General features: G+C 35.7%; 2 protein-coding genes and 1 long non-coding RNA gene across 12 annotated transcripts in view; all 3 read left to right on the forward strand.

The window, feature by feature from the left end:
- Window positions 1-23,957, forward strand: part of LOC117787242 (phosphatase and actin regulator 4) — a 103,930-nt gene that overhangs the window by 49,648 nt on the left and 30,325 nt on the right. For 2 of the 10 annotated variants that reach the window (XM_034625723.1, XM_034625725.1), the window contains exon 2: window positions 3,269-4,108. The exons of the other annotated variants lie outside the window; for them this stretch is intronic. In XM_034625723.1, the coding sequence (XP_034481614.1) occupies window positions 4,072-4,108 (37 nt within the window). In that variant the 5' untranslated portion in view covers window positions 3,269-4,071. The remainder of the gene's footprint in view (window positions 1-3,268; window positions 4,109-23,957) is intronic. 10 annotated transcript variants of the gene reach the window in all.
- LOC117786622 (pickpocket protein 11) lies at window positions 8,639-11,173 on the forward strand. The gene is made up of 3 exons (XM_034624959.1): window positions 8,639-9,638; window positions 10,553-10,735; window positions 10,799-11,173. The coding sequence occupies exons 1-3, from the start codon at window positions 8,639-8,641 to the stop codon at window positions 10,903-10,905; spliced, it is 1,290 nt and encodes a 429-aa protein (XP_034480850.1). The 3' UTR covers window positions 10,906-11,173.
- Window positions 20,326-23,426, forward strand: LOC117787247. Its single transcript, XR_004617675.1, has 2 exons — window positions 20,326-20,427; window positions 23,359-23,426. It is a non-coding gene; the product is annotated as an uncharacterized LOC117787247 (long non-coding RNA).

Here is a 23,957-nt window from a genome sequence, read left to right on the forward strand (position 1 = left end):
ATAAGTATCTATAGTTCGATTTCCGTCGCATTCTAATCTCGGCAAGATATGCTATTTCTGAAGCCTGTTTCTTTAACGATATCTTATTAACTTGCCAGATAAATGCCCATGGAATATTTCCAGATACGCAATGCGACTCTCTCGTATTCATTTCCCCACTGCACTCCCCTTATTCCCTTCTTCGATATCTGTTCTATGTACTAATGCCTAATTGAGTCAAAGTGAGACGCCCACATTTGAGATAATGCAATTAGATGAGGCAACCAACTGAAGCTCTTTCTGAGGGGGAGTGTAAGCAGTGTATGTGAAGAAGAAGAAGAAGCAAGAGAAGAAGATAACTGTAAACTCAAGTAATCTCTGTGTGCTGTCTATGATTGTGTGTTCCTGCTACAAACCATTTAATAATAACGATACTCTCTATGAGATACAGCAGCAGGGTGTATTTGTTCCAATTTCTGTAAATCTTAGAACTAATAACGGAAAAGAGATTTATATTTGAATCATCTGATTTTCCTAATTAAATCTTAGAAATTATTTTTAATTAAAAAAATGTTTATTTTTTTAAGCTTATTTTTTATTAGTTTTTAAAATTAGTTTTAGAATAAAAAAACTAAAATTTTATTTAACATTTAAGTAAAACAATAATAGTATTCTTACATTGTCGCTTTCTTTTTTTCCACTTGACTTTGCTGAATTTCTGAAATAGATTTTGTAAAGTTTTCATACTAATAATTCAACAGCCATTTGCAGGGTACAACTTACTCATACCCCCTGTTTCGGTTATCTTAAAATGGTATAGCTTAGTCAGTTAGTACCAATAACAGTCTGGCAATTAGGGCAGTTGACAGAAGAGTTACATTTTGATTAGGAAACATCATTGAAAAATGATTGAAAAATCATTAGTTAGCTTTATTTGGTTTGATAGTACAAAAAAGTTTTTCCTATGCATTTTTTTTAAATATATTTTCTTTTGCTTATTTTGAGTTTATAATTTGTTTACCAAGTATTTTAAGTGATGGATGATTGTGTGCTCCAAAGTGTTTGCTAACCATAGACAGCTGTTATATATATATTCAAATGGAGATTAAGGTGTTGTTATTGTTATGGATCGATTCATGTTGAGTTTCTCACCTGCGCATTTTGCCTTTAATTTGCTAATTAAAACGCCGTTCGCTTTGGGACCCTCAGCAATGTCAATAGCCTAATAGAGACATGGTCCTGTCCCTGTGTCCTGTTTGAGGGCCACTCCCCTTGCCTTTGCATGTCATTGGCTCGTAATCAACCGGCCAAGCAGCCATTTGGACATCCGTTTCTTGTCCTTATTTAAATGTTTCTGTTTCTGTTTCTACTTCTGTTTTGCCCTAGACTGTTTCCGTTTGCTACACATGCCAGCAGACAGTGAGTCAGTTGTCCAGCTAACTAGCCTGCTTTGGCCCTTTCTTTCCTCCCCACATCTAATTTGCTTAACAAATATTTATGCTGTTCACACGGAGCTTTTTCATTCTCTCATCCTATCCATTAATTAGAAATTTTACTCACTGTTTGCAATTTCGATTTATTGTTCTTTTTCCTTTTTTGCTTTCTTTTATGTAAACATTGCCGAAATTTCCGCACGGCCAGAAAGTGTTTTAAATTTTTCACAATCGAATACGCTTTCCGAATTGGAGATATTCGACAAAGCTTTACTTAAGTTAAGTCTAACAGAGACTACATTAAAGCACAACAATTTTAATTATAATTTATTTGGGAGTAGTTGTAAACGGGGCATACAATAAATATGTTAATATTTTAACAATTTTTCAAATTAAATATCAATACTTAATTTCATTGAAATTATGTTGAGAGTTGCTGAGAGAGCATTTGAAAGTCGTTTAACATTTTGTTGTTCATTTATTTCATTTCTCGTTTTGCCATTTCTCGGCTCTCGTTTCCTCGCTTGCCTCAATTAAAAACTGTGCTGCCCACATGGTCGTGTTGCGTCCATATTTTCGAGATACATTTTTAAGACGCCATAAAAGTCGAAAAATGACAATGTCAATGTCTCAACAGCTGCGCTCTTGTGCCCGCTGAGTCTCCGCTGTCGCCTTGTGCTACTGACCTCCAGCCGGGGGCCATCATAAAAATCCCAACACTGACACTCAGAGGCAGAGAGCGAGAGAGAGGGAGAGAGAAATTCGAGCATACCAGAGAATATGTGTGGTGGGCGCCACGCTTGGCCATCAATTATAATTCTCGCATCGAAATTCACTTTTATGGTGGCGTATACTTGATGCGAATGTCTCGCGAGATATTTTGTATTTTAATTATGCACAATTGATGCTAAATTTGTCACGCTGCAGCTTCCGGTATTCAATTCTCTGAATTCTCTGTTTTGTCTGCCCGACTGTCTCTTCTCTATTTCGTTCTCTGTCTCTGTCTCTGTCTCTCTCTGTTTTTGTTCGCATTGTTGACTTTTCTTTTGTCATTCCAATCCCACGCCCAATTCCGTTTTCAATTTTCAATTTCTGTCGACGTCGTTTTCAATGAATTAAAATTTTCAATTGAATTTTCGCCGCTTTTGTCCAATTGCAAAGCTATCAATGCAGTCAGCAGAAGCTTCTTTTTAACTCGGTTCCATGTCGTGCCTGGCGCGTTGACTTTTGGATTATAATCTTTATCAATTTGTTTGGGGGCATCACAAGTATCTTTGCTGCTGGTGTCAGTTTTCTTTTCGTAATGTGCTCGTCATTTAGCCAGTGATAATCCCACAAAGTGATAAACCTCACACAGAAACTGGGTGAAGTGTGTGACTTGATAATACTGAAATTTATTAATTGCTTTAAATTTTTATTTTAATCATTCTATGAATATGTGAATTCTGGCTATCCTGATAAGCTTTAATGTGCTTTTGTTGACTTTAAACATAAAAACAGAGCTAAGTTGTATTGTGTGTTAAGACTTTAACTTCCATTTCATTTTGTCAGAAATTAAATAATAATATGATAAACTTTTGTTGGTTTGTCAAGCGCAAAAGAAAAACACTTCCCGTTTCACAATGATTGATGATTAAAGCCAGTGTCATTAGGCTAAAAACATGCACAATTGACCGTAAGGTGGAACGAGTTGATTGAATGCTTGCAATGTATTTTCTTTGAGTATAAATTCTATTATTAAACGACCTTCAGTCACCTGTTCAATTATGCACAATAAGCGAAATGAATGTATTCTTATAACTGATGAATTTCCATGAAATGATAATAAATATAAAAATTTTTAATTGCGCTGTCAGTGATTCTTTGTGATATTGTAAAAAGCATAATTAATAAAGAAAACAGAAAATTATTAAAATAAAACAAAACTCAGCACAATCAAATTTAATAAATTTAAACGCACAAATGAAATAACAACAACAACAGCAAGGAAAAAACAACAGGAAAAACAACAAGAAATGCCGCAACGAGTGAAATCATCGAAGAGCATAAATTTTCCACACAACGCACAAAACTGGAGAATCTGCAGCAATGTGTGATAATCAATAATAAGACGTGAAGTGAAATCAAACTGTAAATGCTTTATTAGCTCTAGACATGAAGTAGAAATAGAAGAAGATAACAACAACAACAACAACAACAACAACATCAACACCAAAGAAATCAACAATAACAAATAAAACAACTAGAAAATGTGATAAAAGTCAAGTGTAAATCAAAGTTTGTCATCATAATCAACAATAAATAAGTAAAAAAATGTTTTAAAGGGGACAAACGCACACGACATAAGTATATTGCACAAAGTACCGTTAAGTGTGATAACGCCGAAAGCAATAAAAACAGATTGCTTGCTTAAAAATACATGATTGAAAAGGAGGAGAAAACAGGACTTTCAACTCTCAACACTCTCAACGCTCAATTCCCATAACTGCCATTAATTGATGCACAACGTTGATGAAATTGCCAAGTCAACGGAAAACTGTAGATCCATAACAAGAACAACAAAAACAATAACAAAAACAATAATAATAAGAACAACAACAAGAGCAAGAACAAGAACAAGAACGCTGAGCAGCTTAGAGACGACTTCAAAGCCACGCTGATGATGGGCTACATCATGGGTTGTGCTTGTTTCAAAGGTATGTCAACCTGTACAGTGTACATACGTTGTGAAAGTACATAGACGCAATCTCTTGCTTATCCTCACACACTTATTTGTCAGCTCTCGATTCCACAGTTGCTGTTTTACTTACATTTTGTAACGGCAAAAGTTGGAAAAAATTTAAGAAATTCAATTACCTCGAAATCTAGCTTTTTAAATAGTAAGCAAAAGGTAATATTCAAGGAATAATCATTATTTTCTGTGTAAATTTATGAAAATAAAAATTTTAAAACCAACTTGAAATAGAAAGTGTTGCAACAACTACACATTGCCAAAAAAATTACAAATAAATTAATTCTGAGTATAAAATTCTAACAATAAAGATACTGAAATAAAAGCAACATTTTATATTTGTAATCTTTAATTTGATTTTTATACGTGTTAATTTTTTCTTTGCCGACTGCTTTTAGACGTGCATAAATAAATAAATTGATAAATATTTTAAAAAATAACGTTTATATAAGCTTGTAAAAATAAATAATATTTGAAATACTTTAAGCTATTTTTTTCTAGTACATATAAAATAAAATATAACCATTGAAATTCTGACAACACTGTTCGCTTGCGTTACGGTTTCATGTTTCCTTCCGCTCATTAGGCATCTCATCTTCTCAAAGCGGCGCTGCAGCGTCTTTTGTAACGCTACGCTTTTTCCACTGCTTCGCCTTCATCCTTCCACACCGTAAGGCAATCGCTTTTCCTGTTTCTTTTTACGCATTTTCGCATTTTTCCCATTGCAAACGTCACCAACGACGTCACGAAGCGTACAAAACTTGAGTGCATGCGCACGTGTTAAAGCTCTCACTCTGCTGCGCTCTCTCTCTTTCTCTGTTATTTTTATGGCACTGTTATTAACAGTTTTATGGCAACGCGCAGCTTCGATTCTGACGTCGCCAATGGGCAGAGCCGCCTATTTTATTGCCCTGTAAAATCTGTGTGTGCAAAATGCATGAGATTTTACTTGCCTCATACCCCTTTGTCAGTGTGTGTGCATGTGTGTGCGTGCGTGCGATTTCTTCTTTATTTCTTGTTGTCGTTTGCTTTTTGCCTTAAAGGATTTGAGTGCGAGAGAGATTGTATGTGTGTGTGCCTTGTATGGCAAGCTTGTGAATTGCTCGAAAGTCTTTTTGAGTGCAAAGTGATTTTAGTTGTCTTTTGCACTTTTCTAGCTTGTCAGCCATAGCCATTTTTAATGCTGCTAAAATATGGCTGCTTTTTACAGTTGTCACTAGCATAAAGAACGATAAAATCTTATCTGTTATTATTGAGTGTTAGCTTTAAAAATGTGTGCTCATAAAATATTTAAACATGTTTCTGTAGATTGAATATAGTCCGAGTTCTTTTACCTTATCAAATAAAGATGCTTGATAAAGAGTATTCTTAAAGTCTACCTAATTATTTGAAATGTTTGAAAGCAGTGAATTTAATGCTGAATTTAAGGTAGAACAGTTTATTGATAAAACTTGTAGATTATATTTAAAGTAAAGGCATAAACGAAAAAAAACATAGTTAATTTAAGAATTGACTTACATTTTGTGACTGACATGTTTTCCTCTTAGAAATTTTGTAGAAATTATACAAATTATATTTAATATGTTGTGAATATTTATTTATTTTACTCTAGGCTGTTATCTTTTTTATAGACAAAGTTAGTTGACAAAGTGCTTGTAATAGAGGCATTAAAATCATTTTTTTTTATACTTTTCACATTCACAGTTTCTATTGTTCTGCTCAACGCAGTGCAACGAAATGTGGCACATACTCGCATAACCCCATCTCTCCTACGTTGCTCGCTCGGAAGCCCTTAACCTTTCACATTTGCGTGTCCTCTCGCTGCTCGGTTTGCTCTCGTTGTTTTTGTTGCTGTTGTTGTAGTTGGCAAACGCCATTCTCAGTTAGTTTGATTCAATTTAAACGCTATTTGTACGGGTGCAATTTGCAGCATCCTCCTGAGTCGCCTATCCCTTCAGTTGTGGCCATGACTGTGGCAGGAAGCGTTGCCACGTTCAGTGGCATGACGAGTTGGTCTAAGTGCTTGGCCCATTAAAGTATGCAATCATTTTGTGGTTAGCAAAGGATATAGCTCTCCTTTTTTTACTTGTTCTTTTCCTTTATCTCTTTCCTTTCTTCCTCTTAAGTACTCAACTGATGCTGCCAACTCGTTTAATGACTTGAAGGCAGCACTGACAACGCTTTCGGCTTTTCACAAGATTTACGTTTGCTGCATGAGGCAGCCTCACATACACACACACACACACACACACACATAAATGTATCTGTAAGTGTTTGCTCTAATTTTAGAGCGCTGCCAACTCGTTTAACCCTTTCGCTGCCAATTTCATTCATCAACAAATTGGTGCTATTTTTGTGGCCCACATTTAAATAGAAAATAATGAAAATAAAAGCCGCATACACAGTCACAGCTAACAACGTCAGATCTACATATTCGAGCCCCTCTCTCACCTCTCTTATCTAGTTGCCTCTAGCAGCGACCGCCTGTGGGAGCACCGCATAAATAAATAAATAAACAAGCGTTTAATTGAACCGGAAATTATTTTTGTGTGGGCGTCGATTGGTTCTCCATTGATATGTGTGTGTGCGTGTGTGTGTGTGTGCGAGCAATGCATATTTGTTCATGTGTGTGTCTGTTTCTTATTGGAATTTATTGCGCTCTAGTCGCATTGTTGTTGTTGTTGCCAGTCGCTTTGCGTTTTGACGCTTTAACTTTTTTTTTCTTTTTGGCCACAGCTCGTAAAGGAATGCGGTGAGTGTTGAAAAGGGAGGAGGGGACGGTAGAAGCAGGGGGGGTGTGGCAAGTGGGAGGATATAGCTCGTTCGTTGGCAAGCTCAGTTATTGGTTATACTCTTTGTCAGTTCAGGAATATTAAAAAATTCCAGGACACTAGCTAAAGCTTCACATTACACTTAGTTTCAGACTTTCAACTTAATGAAAAATTTTAAATAAATATTTTTTATACTAAACTGCACTAAAATAAATATTTATATCAAATAAAGTTTAACTTTTAATTATCTCTGCTTTTCTAAAAGAGAGAATTTTTATTTTTAAAATAAATCTTAGAGCAATATAAAAAAAAGTTGACAGAACAATATTAAATTTTTTATTTTAATTCAACAAATTAACTTGATATTTCCAGTATTTGCTTTATTGACAATTATTAATTGATTAATTAATCAAAATATTATTTTATCAATTCTTAACAGTTTTCATTTATTCCTGCTTTTAGTTATTAATTAATCATTTATCATAATTTGTTTTTGATTCGAATGAAATGCCTAATATTACAATTATTATTATTTTTTTGTTTTCATATTTAACAAGTTTTATGTATCAGACTTTATTGAGGCGGTAATGAACCTCTATAAATATTGATATTAATGATATTTTTGTAGCCTTTTCAAAATTTGTATTTTTGTTTAGAGTATCTAAAATTCGCTAAGCCAATTAGATAGTCTACAGTTTCTCTCGCGTTTCTATTAATATGCAACGTCGCATTAGCAAGTTTCTCTCATTCTCTGAGTGCGCAAAATTGCCGTTGAAGCTCGTTATATTGCATGTCTGAAATGTATCTGTATCTGTAACTGTAGCTGAATCTACGTATTTGCATATCTATATCTGTGTGTGTTTAGGCTTACCTTCTCTTTGACTGGCTTCTATTTGAGTTTGCTTCGTTTTTATGTGACGTTTCACTGTGCAACATAAACTTTTTCAACTTAATGTAGTCATTGCCTTAAATGATTTACCCACTTGTTGAATTAAAAACAATTTACAAGAATTTGTTGCTTTTCCAAACACGCAATCTTTTGGATTACTGGACTTGGCTTGGGATTGTGTTAACGATTTGATTGACAAGACAATTTATTGAAATGGAAATTCCAAGAAGTTTGTCAAGAATAAAAGAGTGACGTAGCATTGCTGTCTTCATTTTGTTAATTTTCTTTTTAAACTGAAGATTTATTTATTTTCAAGATTACTCACATTTTAAATATAAAAGCAAAATTGTCATTTCGCTTATGTCGAATTTTAAAACTTATTTTGGGGTATTTTAAAAATATGAACACACTAATAATATGAATATAATTGATCTTCAACCTTATTGATTCAAGAAAAATGAAGTTTCCCACTTCGTTTGTACACTTACTTATCTCGAGTTATTTGAGTTAAAAAATGTATTAAAGTGATATAAAAATTAAATTGTTTAAATAGAAGTTTATTTTATAGCAAACAGTGTTAATTCTTAGTATTGATATAAATCAGAACTTGTAGAGCTTTATTATGGCTTTCAACACGAAAACAGACTAGTCTTTTTTTTTTTTGTGGCTCGTCTTTTTTTATTTTGATTTCACTTGTCATGTCACGCGATAATTACTGTAATTCATGAGCTTCATTCACACTAGCTGTCGGAAACATTGTTGTGTCTATGTTCAGCTCATCTTGATAAGCGTGATATCCTTAATGTCCTGACAGACTTTCATTCAGTTTGATAAAATGTCTCGCCTGGGCAAAGCTTTGCGTGCCACGCTCGTGGAATACTTCAAGAAGACGAGTCTCAATGGCTTTGGATTGCTTTATTATAATCGACGTCGTCGCTATCAACGCTTCTTCTGGTTTCTCTTCATTGCCGCGGGCATTTTGTCGGCCAGCTTTGTGGTATTTGCAACACTGTTGCAATTTCTATCACGACCCACAGTAACAGCTTTATCTACACTGAGTGTGAGTCTGGATGAATTGTCTTTTCCCCCGCTGACCATTTGCAGTACCAACAAATTGAGTCGCCACAAGGTGCAAGGATTCGCTGAGCAGCTGGCAAAGTCAAGTGGCAACTCCGCAGTCTATTGGTTGCAACAGTTGGCGCTGCTTGCGGGTTACTTTGCTGCAAGATCTGTGTCGGCTGAAGCTGCCACCAGGCTGCAAGTTGCACTTGGTCAACATTGGCCGAGTGATGTTAGAGCCACGTTGCTGCAACTATCGCCCAGCTGTGAGTCGTTGCTACTAAGTTGCCACTTGGAGGCATTGCAACAGAATTGCTCTCAACTTTTTCAACTGACGCCCACCATCGAAGGCAACTGCTGTGTCTTGCAACCTGAGAACATAACGGGTTCTCTCACCCTGCGGTTGAATGCCTCACGAGAGGATGACTTCAACATGCCACGCTTGGCAAGTACTGTTGGATTCAGTCTCCATCTGACTGGCTGGCTGGGAAAACGGAGTCTTTCATCTGGAGAGTTCTCATCTTTGGAGCTGCATGCAATCAGGTTGCAAGCAGATGAACAGCTACGTAATTATCCTTTGACGGAACGTGGCTGCCACTTTCCGGATGAGGCTGTTCATGTGGTGCAGTGTCTGCCACAGTGTCGCCTTCGCAGTGCTATTGCCGCCTGCAATTGTGCACCAGCCTTAACCTTTGACCTGTCCGCTGGCTTTGTTGGGCAGCACAATTACAGCTACTGCAACTTGGCACACACGGCTTGCCTGCAGCATCTAGAGGGTGAGTTGTGAGTGGGAGACAAGAGAGTGAGAGAAAGAGAGAGGGAGACTCAGAAAGTACTCAACAACGTCACGTTTCAAGGATATCTTACGGTCAGCTTATAGTTCTACCCATAAACTTCTTGCACTAACATCTTTAATTGGTCTTCACAGTGCTGTAAAAGGATGTCAGAAAGTTTGCACAGTATAAGTAACAAGCAAGAGTTGAACTATTAAGGGGAAAACGTATTCTTCAAAAGAGTTTAATACCCGAAGCCAAGTTTATGATATATTGATTAGTGTGCAAATAGTGCAGGTAACGGATTGAATGAACGGAAAAGCTTAAAGAAAAGAAATTTCAATTTACGATATTCTAAAAATATATAAACCAAATATTGGTCTCGATATCTACAATTTTTGTAACTTTTTTTTACAAAGAATATTTTTAAAGAGACTACGCTTGATTTGTCCTTTTTTCGATTAAGCTCTTGCTCTGGCAACTATAATTGGCTTTTATAGTGTTCTGAAACGCATAGTTTAGTGATGCCAGTGTGGATAAATAGACATTGTTAAGGAGACCCTTATTATATACTTTATTAAGTATTTATTTCGATGGTAAATTAATTCATACTAATATCTCCTAACTAACATTGAATTGGACTATGATAATTATATTCAAAACTACAAATGTTATTTTTTAGATTTACAAATATTGATTGATTTCAATTTTATTGTTGGAAATATAATATCTGGTGTGAAGGAATCTTTAAATAATCAATTAAATAGGAATACACAGCGATGAACATATGAAGATTATACATCGAAAATGATCCGAATATTCAGATAGTACACCTGTCTATCTTTCTCTCATTCTCATACTTTTCGGCTACTTAAGACTTTTCTTTTCCTCTTCGACATCGCTTCTCTGACATTTAGCCAACTGGTCGTCCTGGAGCTGTCTCGACTGTCTGCCCGCTTGCAATGATTGGCGCTATGAGCTGCGTCAGAGTTTGTTGGGGCATGTGCATCCAATGGAAAGTAAAGTGAGCATACGCTTTGGCGGACAGCGGGTGCCATTGTATAGTCAAGATGGTCTCTACAATTGGTACGAAGTGCTGTGTGAGTGCAGTTAATTGGATTTGGATTTGGAATTCAGTTTTAATTATGTTTACGATTGTACAGCCAACGTTGGAGGCGTGCTGAGCGTTTGCATTGGCTGCTCGTTTATCAGCGGAGTTGAGATTGTTTACTTTATGGTGTTTCGACTGTGGCAGAATTGGCGCCATTGAAGTGCTGTGATTCCATCAGGGAGCAGATACATACAATAAATATAACGCATACGCCATGTGTGACAGCAAATGAAATTAGTTTTGATTTATTTGGTCGGACATACGCCTAAATCATCAACAGCCTGAGGCACAAATACACAATATCGTATCTGTACATATATCTTCATTGCAGCCACGCCCACTTTGCCTTTTACAATTGGGCAGGGGCCACTTGAAGTGTGTATTGAAAAAATGGCACATCAATTACTTGAGAATGCTGAGCAAAAAATAGATGAAGAGAGATATTTTCATATAGTTTAGTGTGTTGATCAACAAGGTTGTAACTCAAAGGTCACTTGACAACCTCCTCCCACTTGCATAATATAGAAATGATAGAAATGTGTGTCAGTTTCAAGCATACAAAATCGATAGGTCCTTGCATTCGCAGGTGGCTTCTAACTCATGAATTGTTAATTTCAATGAGCTGTTGCTTTCCCAGGAACATGCATTTTATTGCCCTGGTCTATGAGGGATTCGAGAAATTACAGTTGCAATTGCAAATGTCAATAGGAAAATTACATGTTTAAAATGGCACACAAATGGCACATTGTAAACAGAATTAATTTAATAAACAGAAAGTTTCTTAATATATTTTTATAAACAAAATTACTTCTTAGGTTCTTTATAAATAGATATCAACAATTTTTTTACAAATATGATATTATTTTAAAATTATGACAAAAGATCTAACCTAGTTATAAACTTTCTATTGATTATAACTTTTGTCTACCACAACATTATCAATATTTAATACTCTTCTACATTTTTTATTTGCAGGTGAGTTTTCTCATGACTTTTACTGTACTGCATACAAAGTTGTCAGTGTGTGGGTAAGTTAACGTATTTAACATTTAAATGCTGCACAGCAGCTGTTGACGCGCTGTTAATTAACAGAAGAAAGCTTAATACATGTAAGCTTTTATCACTGGGTGGTGTATACAACAAGTAAAAGCTTGCAAAGCTCTTGTAAAGCTTTCAAGCTTAAAATCACATGAAAAATGTGTTTTTATTTGAAATCTTTCTATATTTATAATCAATTTAATGTTAAGAGCTTGCTGATTGATATTGAGTCTATTTAGCTTGTCGTACACAAATATATTCGCATATATCACGCTTAATGTGACCCCCCATCAGTGCAAATCATTGTGCCACAGAATTGCAATGTCAGCAACTCTCTTTTTAATGGCCAACAGAAAATGCCCTTACTCCACCCCCTTTAGCTATAAACACTCAGCTTAGCTTCAACGATTTGAACAATGCTAACGTCTCAATTAATTTTAAAACCTCCAACGTATCAGACCGCGCAGTCATGGTTCTAAGTGATTTCTTTTCCTTGATTTAGCGTCAAGTCTTAAGTGAAAATCCGAGGTATGTTTGAGGGATTGCAACTTGAATTTATGCGTTTCAAAAAATATATGAACATTTATTAAAACTATTAATATTGGCAATAGATTTCATTTAATATTTTAAATTTGTTAATTTTTTCGTCACAAAAGATAGATAAAATTAAAAGTTAAATTAGAAACTAAAGTATGTTAATAAGGAATAAAATTAGTTTTATTTAATTTGAAACTAATAGCATATATATTTCAATGTTAATATTTAATATCATTTTCGATAATTGTTAGTTTTAGCTAGTTAATAAACAGCCCTCGTATTTTCCGTTATTTATGTTGTATGCCGTTTAAGTATAGGCACATTCTCAGTTGTGCCGAGACAAGGATATGTGGCTTTAATATTTAAAAGTATATATGTCCTCCACCTTGCCCCACACACACTTGCAACACATCCACATTCTATATATAACATAGTTGGGCCAACAGCATTTTTGGTGACTTTAATCAAAGTCATTCCGGCGGCAGTAACATTATTGTCGGCAAACTGAACGTATATTGAGCAGACTCTGAGCCATGGCCATAAGCAGACTTGTGAGTGTGTTGGCCATGTTTAAAAAGGCAGCTAGGGGGCTGCTTGCTAATTCGTAGAGCGCACAATATTGTGATCCTGACAGACTCAAGGATAAAGCAACGCCACGCAACGCAACACACATGAGAGGCAGCAACACACCAGGACACCAAGACACGTGCACAGGATGCGTTCATGCCATCCACACACAGACACACACACACACATGTCTGCAACGCTCTATCAGTTGTGCTCCCTCTCCCTCCCTCGCTCTCTGGGCATCATTTGCATAATTCTAATATGGCATTTTTGGCCTCCAATAGCAAGTTCCTCTGTGGCCATAAGCAAAGCGTTCGCTTGGCCAAATACTCGTACGTATCCACATCCCACATACAGTTACATGCGATTTGCATAAATAAAATTGTAGTGTCCTTTTTTTTTTTTGCCCCTGTTGAAGCTGCTCTTGTCGTTGCCTGTCAACCTAAATTACGGACATTTGATTTCGGCAATTACAACGCATTTTTGTGCAACAATTTGTCCTTTGTCCTGTCTCATCATCTGCCTCATTTTCTCTCGCTTCCTCTTTCTCTTTCTCTTTGGCAATTTGCTTGATTTATCGCTGACTTTTTTTTGTTGTTCTTGTGCCTTTGAGAATTTCAATTTCAGTTACAGCTGCTGCGACATTGGCAGCCATTTTGGCCAAGTTAATTATTTGTTTGGCCTTGGCCAAATGACAGAATGCCAAAATAACAATTGCCTGCAGTAACTGATGATTTATAACTTGTCAATTGTATTTATATAGCATGTCTATAAGATTTGACAACACCCATTTTTGGCAGGTAGTCTGTTTATGAGGTATACTCCACAGATTTTCACAGACTTTGTTTTGCCTTGATTTTTTTTTTGGTCATTTGTGTTGTACAACTGCAAATGATAATCATTTGTTTTCGTTAGCTCTGCCAAAAACCGCAACCAGAGTCGAAAACCAAAACCAAATCTAAGGCCATATCCAAATCCAAAGCTACAGTCCAAAGTCCAATATCCACGTGCCCCACAACGTGGCCAGAACAGGAACTACAAGCCGCAGTTGTGGCAGACAGCATCAGCTCATAAAAATGAATTACTCGCAGAGTTGGAACCGAATAGGGGTTTTTGGCCGGCAGAGGGGAGGTTTTCTAAAGAGAAGACAGCTCCAAACCAGACTGTATGCTTGGCTAATTTGTTTATGGCATGTTTTTGGCATCGACTAACTGTTCATGCAACTGAATATATAATTTATAGACTTTTCTCTGTTTTTTTAACGGCTAAGGAACATGTTCTATTTATCTTGACTATGGAAATTTAAGGGAAAATTGCGATAATTCGTGATAAAACATATTTACTCTGCACAAGTTCAACATTTTGTTTACATTTTATAATTATATATAATCCATGGTCACTTAAATTATATTAAAGATGTCAATTTGTCTCAAGCTTAGTTTTTTCGAACAAATTTTTTATGAAAATTGCATGTTTTTTTTTAAACGTTCTTTTTTTTTATTATATTAGTACCATTGATAATTTTCCATTGCTTGCTTCCGTTGTCACCATGTGAATTCCTACTCGCCTCCTTGGTCACTTTATTTCTTTTTTATTTTTTGCTTTTCCACACAGTAATTTAATGGCTCCCAAAAGTCACATTCTGACCACAATTTTGGTTTTCTCTTATTCTTCGCGTCACATTTGGCTGCCTACAGTCACTTTTCATTGGTGGCCTCCATGGTCACATTAATGCGAATCTACTTACTTTTGTCCTTGGCTACAGCTGCTTTCAAAAATCTGTTGATTTCTGTTTGGCAAACATATAATTAAATTAACGTTAAGTTGCAGATCTGACGAGCTCTTTTAATCTTGTTTTTCGTCAGAATATTTGTGCATTTGCTTCATTTAAATAAATAAATTTAAGTATATGGATTTGTTGGGAATAATAGGGGCTTATGGACCCACCTTTTTGTGGGTGGAAAGAACCTTGCAAGTAAATTTGTATTTGTTGTTTTACTTACTTTCCATTGTCCAATGTGTAAGTCCCCGAGTCTTATGCAAATGCTTTTCAAGTTTCTGGTAGTCAATCAAAGTCGACGACGGCCTGCAGCTGTCTCTCTCTCTCTCTCTCTCGCTCGCTCTTAGTGTCTGCTTAACATCATTATCGTTTTACATTGTCGTCATCATCATTATCGCTGTCAGCATTGTGTTTTAAAACGGTTTTATTTATGCAACGACATGTTTCAAGTGAGCTCCTCAAGCTGTTTTACTAACCGAATTTCGAATGCAAATTTGCACGTGGGGCTCTCTTTGCATTAGGGAGAGGGGAATCGGGGGGGAATTGGGATGGACACAGTGTGGGAAAGATTGGTTGTAGCTGCTGTTTCAGTTGCTTTCTGAAGGAATTGCCTGCATTTAATTATTAAAATTTAATTTAGTCAATTTACTTTCACAGTTTTCTTCTCTTTTGCACACACACACACACACACAATTCTTTTTATTGGCTACCTTTTGGACTTGGCTCATGAATATTACGGATGCCCGCATAAAAACTACTTTGAATTTTGTCTTAAGCAACAACTCTCTTTTATACCCTTGAACGTAGCAAGTAATCTCAGCGGGTGTTTCCATTTGAATATAAAAATAAATTACAATTACAAATAAATCAGAAAGTTGATCTATATTTGCATTTCTGAATACTAGTTAAAAAATCAAAGGAATTAATATAAAAGGCTTATATTAAATGCATAAAAAATATTTAATTTCTTAGGGTATCTTCTAGTTGTACAATTTTAAAAATATTATTTCAACTTTTGACTAGTTTTTGCATTGTCCATTTCAATAGGTTTTCTTTGCTTTTAGTTTTGTGTTGCCGCCTTTTTGGGGCAACCTGTTAGCTCCATAAAAACCATCAAAGTTATGACTAGGAATTATCATCAACATGCTAAAAAGATTGTTGTTTTTGTTATCATTTTGTTGGTTTTGTTGTCTTTGCTGTTTTTGTTGATACTGTTGCTGTTGCGCTCTTTGGCATTAATATTTTATCACTTGCGTCACTCGCATTTTTAATGACGCCCCACAAAAACTTGCAAAGTTAAGAGTAAAGTCAAAAAGCAAGAGAGAGTGTGAGAGAAAGAAAGCTGTTGTATCTCTCTTTTATGTGAATGTGTGTGTGTGTGTGCGGTTGTGGGGGTGTAAAAGCTCTCAACACGTGCGCTTCAAATCTAATGAGTGAAGCGTGCCAGAGAGAGTGAGAAAGAGAGGGAGCGAGAGCGAGAGAGAGAGAGAGAAAGAGCGCACGTCAATTCAAGTTCAAGTAAAAACATTGAAAAGCAAGTTCAGCTTCAAGGCGGAAGCTACTCACACACATACACAAGCACTCAACTTGGGAGACAAACACGTGCTGCTGCTCTCTTGCTTGCCATCTCTCTTGCACTCGCGCTCTCCCTCTCTCTCTCTATCGGCTGCACCCACTTCCCCTTTTATGCCTCGCCATTTTTCCTGTGATTATGTAAGCAATTTTTTTGCGGTTGCTCGTTTTGTTGTTGTTTTTCTTTTTTGGTTTCTGTTTCTGTTTTTGTTTTTGTTTTGTTTTTTCTTTATTTTGGCTATTTTGTCCTTTTGTTTGTTGTTTTTGCTGCTTTTGCGGCAAAATTTTCAATTGCATTGCTGCCGTCGGTGTTGTTGTTGTTGTCGTTGTTGTTTTGTATCTTTCTGGTATTTATTTTTCATTTGCCTTGGAATTTGAAGCCCGCGGTCATCCCTTTTGCTCTAGTTGTTGTTGTTGTTGCTGTTGTTGTTGCTGTTGTCGGTTGTTGTTGTTGTCTGCGTTCTGTTGCTGTCTATCTGTTGTTATGCGACGCTGCCTTTGTTTGCCATCGCTTTTGGCTTGTCAATGGCATAAAAAACAACAACAACAACAACAACGGAAGGACGCCATTTCTTCTCCGGCATTTTGGATAGCTGCTTTCAGATACATATGCATGTATATTATACAGTCAGTCAGTTATTGTTGTTCTTGTTGCTGTTGGGTAACCTCATGAACTGGATGTGGCAACAGTACCTTGTAGTATTTGTATTTTATGCATATTTCACATTATTTTTGCTCTTATTGTGGCGTATAAATTCATTTGACCCTGAAGGTCCTGCAAGCGACCCTTGTTCCTTCCTTTGCTGCCTCACATCAAATGAACTTGCACAATTGAAAATGCGCGGAATTATCATAATTTGGATTAGCCTCTGACTTTGCCGCTGATTCCTTCATGACAATCCAACTGTATCCGTTAAATTGCGAAAGAAAGTAATTATTGGAAATATAACAAGTCTTAAAGTTTACAATTTACAATTTACACTTTAATCTTTTTTCTATTTAAATTTATTCAGAATCTAATGCATAAATTGATTAGATTTTTTTTCCTTAAAATCGCTGGTAAAAATTGTAACAGTCAAGTTCATAAGCTCCCTCATATCATTAAATAGAAAGATAGTAATTAAAATGATTAAACAAATATACTGCAAAGAACCTTTGAGTTTCGTACAGTTAAAAATTATAGTTAGTGACTTTCCAATTTGATAGTTTCCAATATCATCTAGCTTAATAATTTATCCATCATCATAATATTTCTATATTTATTGTATATTTATTTACAATATTGCCATTATTAATGCATTTTGCTTTTAAATCCCTTAAAGTTACTTCAGTTTTGGGTTTTATTTATTTCATGTAAAGTTTTTTATGAAAGCACAAAAAGTATCCCCTTCATTATCCTTACAACAGTTATAAATATAGGTTTATTCTTATGCCCTAAAAGTTTGTTCCTTGTGCGTTGCTTCATTGCGGGTGTCCTTTGGCGCGCTCAGGGATTTACAATCATTGTCAGGGACTCAACATAACAAAAACAACAAGAACTTCGGGCTGTAGTATTTTTAGCTGCAACGCTACAACGACCTTCGACCATGAAGCACATCCTTTGGCAGTCACTGTCAGTAGATGCTCATAATACAGCGTCTGATTGCAAATGAAAAACGTTTACAACACCGAGGCAAAAAAGGAAAAAAAAATACTGAAATGAAGTGTTGACAATGCGGCGCTTTGACATTGAAGGGCGACTCACAGGGACACAGGAAGTCTCGCTGGCATTGGCAGTGACAACTACTGAGCCAAAAAGAATGCAGAGGAATTTCTATAGACATTGCACTGTGGGTAAAAAGTGCGATACTTATGACAAAAGTGCAATATTTCTATTAGTTTATAAATTAGATTTTTTAAAATAGTTTTTTTTTAAATATTTTAGATTAAAGTTAATTTTTTATAAATTTTTTATAGACTTGATTTCAAAATGTTGGACTTTTTTTCTCCCATAGTTCGGCTTAAGTTATGGCTGTGAAGTAGTTGCCACAACAACTCAGGGAAAGTTTCACTACTTTCCTGTAAGACGACATTGAAGTGGAGAATGTAGGGAAAACAGAGAGAGCATGTAGAAGTGAGAGAAAGGGAGATAGAGAGAGAGAGCGAGAGGGAGTAGAGAAATAAATAAAAACCATAGCATACTAAAGGGCGTTACTAATGAAGGCTACTTGGGTAATTTGCTGACTTGTTCTTGGCTCATCCTTGCGTATTTTCGTTCTTTCACTTCAGCATATCATTTAAGTTTATTTCGTATTCTTTCAATTTTGCTTCGCTGCTAATTGCAATAATTAATCAGTGTTGGTTTTCTGGGTGTGGCGACTGCATGTTCTTTTTAATTGAAATTCACAACGGTCCGAAATGTTTGCCTCCAACGAAGACAAAATCTTTTGATTGCGAAATATGCAACAGGCAAGCGACACACACACACACACAGACAGAGAGAGAAAAATATACACAAATACAAACGCATTTGGCCATGGCAATGGCGTTGCTGCATTGACGCACATAATCTGCTCAAGCCACAGGTTCCTCCCTCCTCCCACCAGTTGGCTCTTTGCATGATTTCAATCAGACCGTATGCATAAACAGGGAAAGGACAACACTGCTTAAGCTCATGAGTGTGTCAGTGGGTGTGCGTGTGTGAGTCTGTGTGAGTGTTGAGCCGGGCCAACAAACAGGCCTAGTATAAACAAAACGCACACAACAACACATCATAAATGTGAGAGCAAGATAGCGCTACTTGGAGAGCGCTCAAAATGTCGAAAAGCTCGCTCAGGCGTGGCGCTCGTTGAAGAGAGCATCTGAGAGCTTTTATTAGCTGCGAGTGCTCTTTGTTAGACACTATCAAAATCAAACACTTTTGAACAAATTATTGGAACAAATCTTACATTATTTAAACTTAGAAACATTAAAATAAGATTAAAAATAACTGTAGTTTGAATTTCAATAAAATTTGAAGGCAAAATTGTGATTAAATATATAAAATGATTGAAATTTTGTAGGTTTCTTTTTAAAGTTTTCAAACAATTTTTGATACTCCTTATTTAGAATCCATTAGGAGAAACATTTTTGAACTACAATACAATATTTTTCACAGTAAAATAGTTTCCCGTTTTTCCGTAGCTATAATATTGGAAAATTATATCAATTAGATAATTTTATTTTTCTTAAGAAGCCAAATATGTTTTAATTATAATTTTTCAAAATTGTAATTAGAATCAATTTGAAGGTAAGAATTTGATAAAAAGTTTAGTTTATCCAATGCTATGGCTGTGTAAAACTGACAACATTAATATTTATCATAAGCATTGTTTAATTTTCTTAATTTAGTTCATAAGGTTTAAGGTAATTATCTGTGCCTTATTTTAAGCGCTATTGCCAGGCTCATTAAAAAAGGAGCTTTATTAACGTACTTACATTTCAATGCATTAGCTAATGACTTCATTGTCGAATGTCATTAAATACAAGCATAGAGCTTATGCCAGATTTAAATATCCATTGTCCGTCGTCAAGTGTTGCCAAAGAGCACAAGTTTGTCGGCTATGCGTTTCTCTTAGCTAAAAGCTCTCTTGTGCTTATCAGTTGCTGCCTCAGTCACAGTCACAGTCACAGTCGCTGTTGCAGTTGACGTCGCTGTCGCAGTCGCTGTTGGTTGGCTGCGGCTGTGTGTTGATTTCGAGTGGCCGCCGCGTCGCTTGCCTCGGCAGAGTGTCATGAAAAACATTTGAACGGCTTCCGTTTGGCATCAGTTTGTTGGCAAATCTCAGACGCGTCGGCCGCAAATCGCCAGAAATCGAAAGAACTGAATATTCCAATTAGTGGGAAAGCGTGCAACAATAACATTTAAATAAAAACAGCAACAACATAAACAGCTACAACAACAAATGATGAAAAATGTTTATTAATTAAAGCCAAAACATTTGTGATGTGATACAAAAGACAATTTGACACTTTGTTCTTTTCGTTTTGATTAAGTTTCCCTCCCCCCGTTTCACCCGTGATTTGTTGCCTGATTTTCCAATTGAATTGCTCGATTCTCAAATTTATTTTCCTTACGGTAACAAAATTCAAAACGTTATTTTACGAGCCGTTAAACACATCGCGTGTTTCGCTTTCAGTTTCTGTATTTTTGACTACATCATATAAAGGTTAAATTATACTCGTATTTATGCTTTTGCTATTTATGTGTGGCCGAAATGTTTATGATCTTTCACCAATAAAAAGTATATCAACGCCCACACGCTTAACTCATTCGCGTCTAAAATAAATTCATAATATTCAACATTGGCCGTGAATGAAACCGAAAATTGTTTTTGTGTACGAGTACAAATATGAGTGCTCCTACATATTTGTCAAATGCCGTGTCTTTTTCTCTCTCTCCGCTCTTCTCCGGCGGCAAATAAACATATACAAGTATGCTAAGTAAACAGAACATCATCTAAAAGTGCATTGACTGGCAGGAGAAATACACAAAGATAGATGGAAGAATCAAGAATCAAGGCACAAAGTCAAGGCGTTGTCACAATTCTTCTCATTTTAAATGTGCGACAAATTTATTGAAATCACAGAATTTACACATACATTTTTGTATATTTTGCATATGCGTATACTTAATGTACGTATACTTAATGCAATTAATTGTGTCTGAGGTTATTGAGACATGCGTTGACTTTTAATTGTTTCATTAATGCCATTAAAATATGATTCATACGAGTGTGTCTTCACTTTGTTGAATATAATTAAATTATAATAAAGTTATATTCAAAATGAAAGCTGAAACTTTAATTAGCAAGTGGGAATTACACATATTCTGTTTAAAGTAAATGATTCCCAGGGTTCCTCCACATTCTACAACTTTTTAAATCAATTACAACTTGTATTTATGTTGATTTAAATCAGTTTTGTTATTCGGCTCACTGAATATTAAACAAATCGGGGAAAATCTCCAAAGTCTTTGTTAATTGAAGTAAAATTATGCAAACAAATTGTGGTGGGAAATAGTTTCAATTTGTGGCAAAGACTCTTAAGTCACACACACACACTTGCACACACCATCGCTTCGGCTCATTTGAAATTGCTATTCAATTACAAGTTTTAGTTTTCAGCTTGAGCCAAAATAAATAGCCAAATTTCTATTTGATGAGCCAGCAAACAAATAAAGCACAAACTTTCTGTCGACTTGGCGCAAATTGACATGAAGCCTAAACTTTTACAATTAATGATATAGGCAGATGGTCTCAACATACACACACTCACACACCCACACATTCTTCCAATTGGAACTACAAATAACTGTTGGAGCATCTGATGATATTTCAGAGGCATTTCAGTGTGATTATCCTGTGTCATTCGTTGGTCAATTTGCTTCACTTCCTAATGCCACCTAACGAGCGGCCATTAGGAGATTTTCCTCGCTCTCTGGCATTTTCTTTCTTTTTTTCTGCTCCTACTTCCTACTTATCTTATCAACAAAGGCATACGAATATTATTATTTACCGCCACAGACGCTTGATATAATGTTAACGCGCTTTTCCTTTAGTTATTTTGCTTTTAAAATACGCACCTGAGAGCGCCAAATAACTTTCCCTTCCCTTCGTTTTATTTCTCTTTCTCTCTGTTGCGCTACATAAATAATAAGTTGGAGATTCCGCCAGCTGGCAGGCTATCCTGAAGTGTCCTTGTGCGGCACATGCCAACTGCTAAGCAGGCTTATTTCTCAGCTTTTGGTCTGTGCAGCATACCATTTTCCTTTTCCATACTCTATTTTCCCTCGCCTTACGTGACTTTTGTGGCATGCGTCGTTTATATTGGATACTTCAGTTTGTCTGAGTTTTCTGCTTATTCTCTTTCTGTTGCTGCTGCTCTTCATAATTCTGTTTCTGGTTCTTTGGAAGGGCTTTTGTATGCTCGACGAGTGAAATTAATGAAGCAGTTCATCTGACACTGAATTGATTGGCTTATTACGAACGCAACTTGATAGCTACCGTCTGTTCGTCCTTTCGGCCTGCCAAATGGAATTCTTGCACTCTGTCCAAGTGGATTGCGTTGTCATGCGGCAGGATGACAAGTGTTGGCTAGGTTTTTACCCAACATACCCTGTAATCAACGAGGAAGTGAAGGCATGATGAGTATGATTTAGCTTCAAGATTTAAAAAAAAAATTTCAAATTATCACAGCTCAATTTTAATTCTTGTCTTTACCTAGTTTCTGTCAGTACATTTATTTTTAGTGAATTTGTTTTTAGGGTATTCAGATTGTAAGACCTAGCTCAATTTCATATTGAACTTTAGTCGACCAGTTGTAAGCTGCTTTTGCTTTGGGTCGCTTCGCATCAATTTAAGTGACAAGTTATTGGAAATACGCAACGCAATTTCAGATTTGATGCCGCCTCATTTATTGATGCCATATGCGACATTTTCAGACTTTTTTTTCGTATAATGGAAAAACTCCTATGCTATTCAATTTGGCAGGCAGTCGAGAAACATCAAAATTACATTATACTCCCACTCGATTTTGTGGTTTCGGCTCAAGCTTAATTATTTGACTTGGCACGCCCATTTTTATATTTCACTGCTCAAATATTCGTCTTCTATTTTTTTTCTTTTTTTTTTGTTAACGTTTTTTATGGTTCATCGTAAAATTAAATCGAATATTTCGGGCACGTTTCAATGCTATCAATAGGGGCCTGTTGCCAATATGTCAGTGGCGTCAATATAAACTTTCTTCCCTTCATTTTTGCTGTGGGGGGATCCTTGAAATCATGGGATTGGTCACGCAGCTCTAAGCCTGCCTCAATGTGGTGCCAAGTCATTAATTTTATGAAAAATCAACATTTACATAATGATGAGCATTGCGGCAGCTCCTCGGTTTGATTAGCAATTCCAATATGAGGCGTGGCAGCCACAGACAGAGAAAGAGAGGGAAAGCGAGAGAGAGAAAGGGAGAGACAGCTACTTAGTTAAGTAAAAGCAAAAGTTTTTAGGGGAAAATTTGCATTCATTGGTTGCCAATACATTTGGCTCAAATTTATTGGCAGTCCTTGGAGGCCAAGTTAATTAAAGGACACACTTCGTTTTCAGGCATATACAGGCGAATAAACTCAAGAGTTTCTAAGAAAAAGACAACAAGTTACTACATACAAAAAAGAGATAAAAGAACAAAAAATTACCAACATGAACATTGTTTCCTGCTCGAAGTGAAATCTACAATACAACAGCAACAACACTACGATTTTAATGTATTTTTAATGAACAAATAAAATGCAAATTTAATTGTAACTAATCGATAATATGCAGAAATATTCAATACATATATAAATATTAAAAATTAACATATTTAAAAAGCCAACAAAAGACGTGCGCTCAAAGAGGCTTTCAGTACATTGATGTGAGTTGATTTTAACAGTTAATTAAACCGCAAATATTTATGCTAAAATATACAAAAATATAATTAAATTATATACAAACATATATAAATATCTAACAAATAAAATCGCTTCGAATTCAATGTTGCAAGAAATATTACAAACATATTTTTAATAAATATTTAAAACAAATAAATAATTGTTACTGAATGTGCGAAAAATCAACAATTAAAACATATAATATTATATAATATTTGATAAATAAAATCAAAATAAATATTTATGCCAAAATTGTAATGCAAATCAAATGCGCAA

Source organism: Drosophila innubila (assembly GCF_004354385.1).
Source record: "Drosophila innubila isolate TH190305 chromosome 3L unlocalized genomic scaffold, UK_Dinn_1.0 0_D_3L, whole genome shotgun sequence".
Taxonomy (NCBI): domain Eukaryota; kingdom Metazoa; phylum Arthropoda; class Insecta; order Diptera; family Drosophilidae; genus Drosophila; species Drosophila innubila.

Coding starts and splice junctions, on each gene's coding strand:
- LOC117786622 (XM_034624959.1), top strand. CDS start 8,639: ATGTCTCGCCTGGGCAAAGCTTTGCGTGCCACGCTCGTGGAATACTTC. Junction 9,639..10,552: donor TTGCCTGCAGCATCTAGAGG/GTGAGTTGTGAG, acceptor TCTGACATTTAG/CCAACTGGTCGTCCTGGAGC. Junction 10,736..10,798: donor CAATTGGTACGAAGTGCTGT/GTGAGTGCAGTT, acceptor ACGATTGTACAG/CCAACGTTGGAGGCGTGCTG.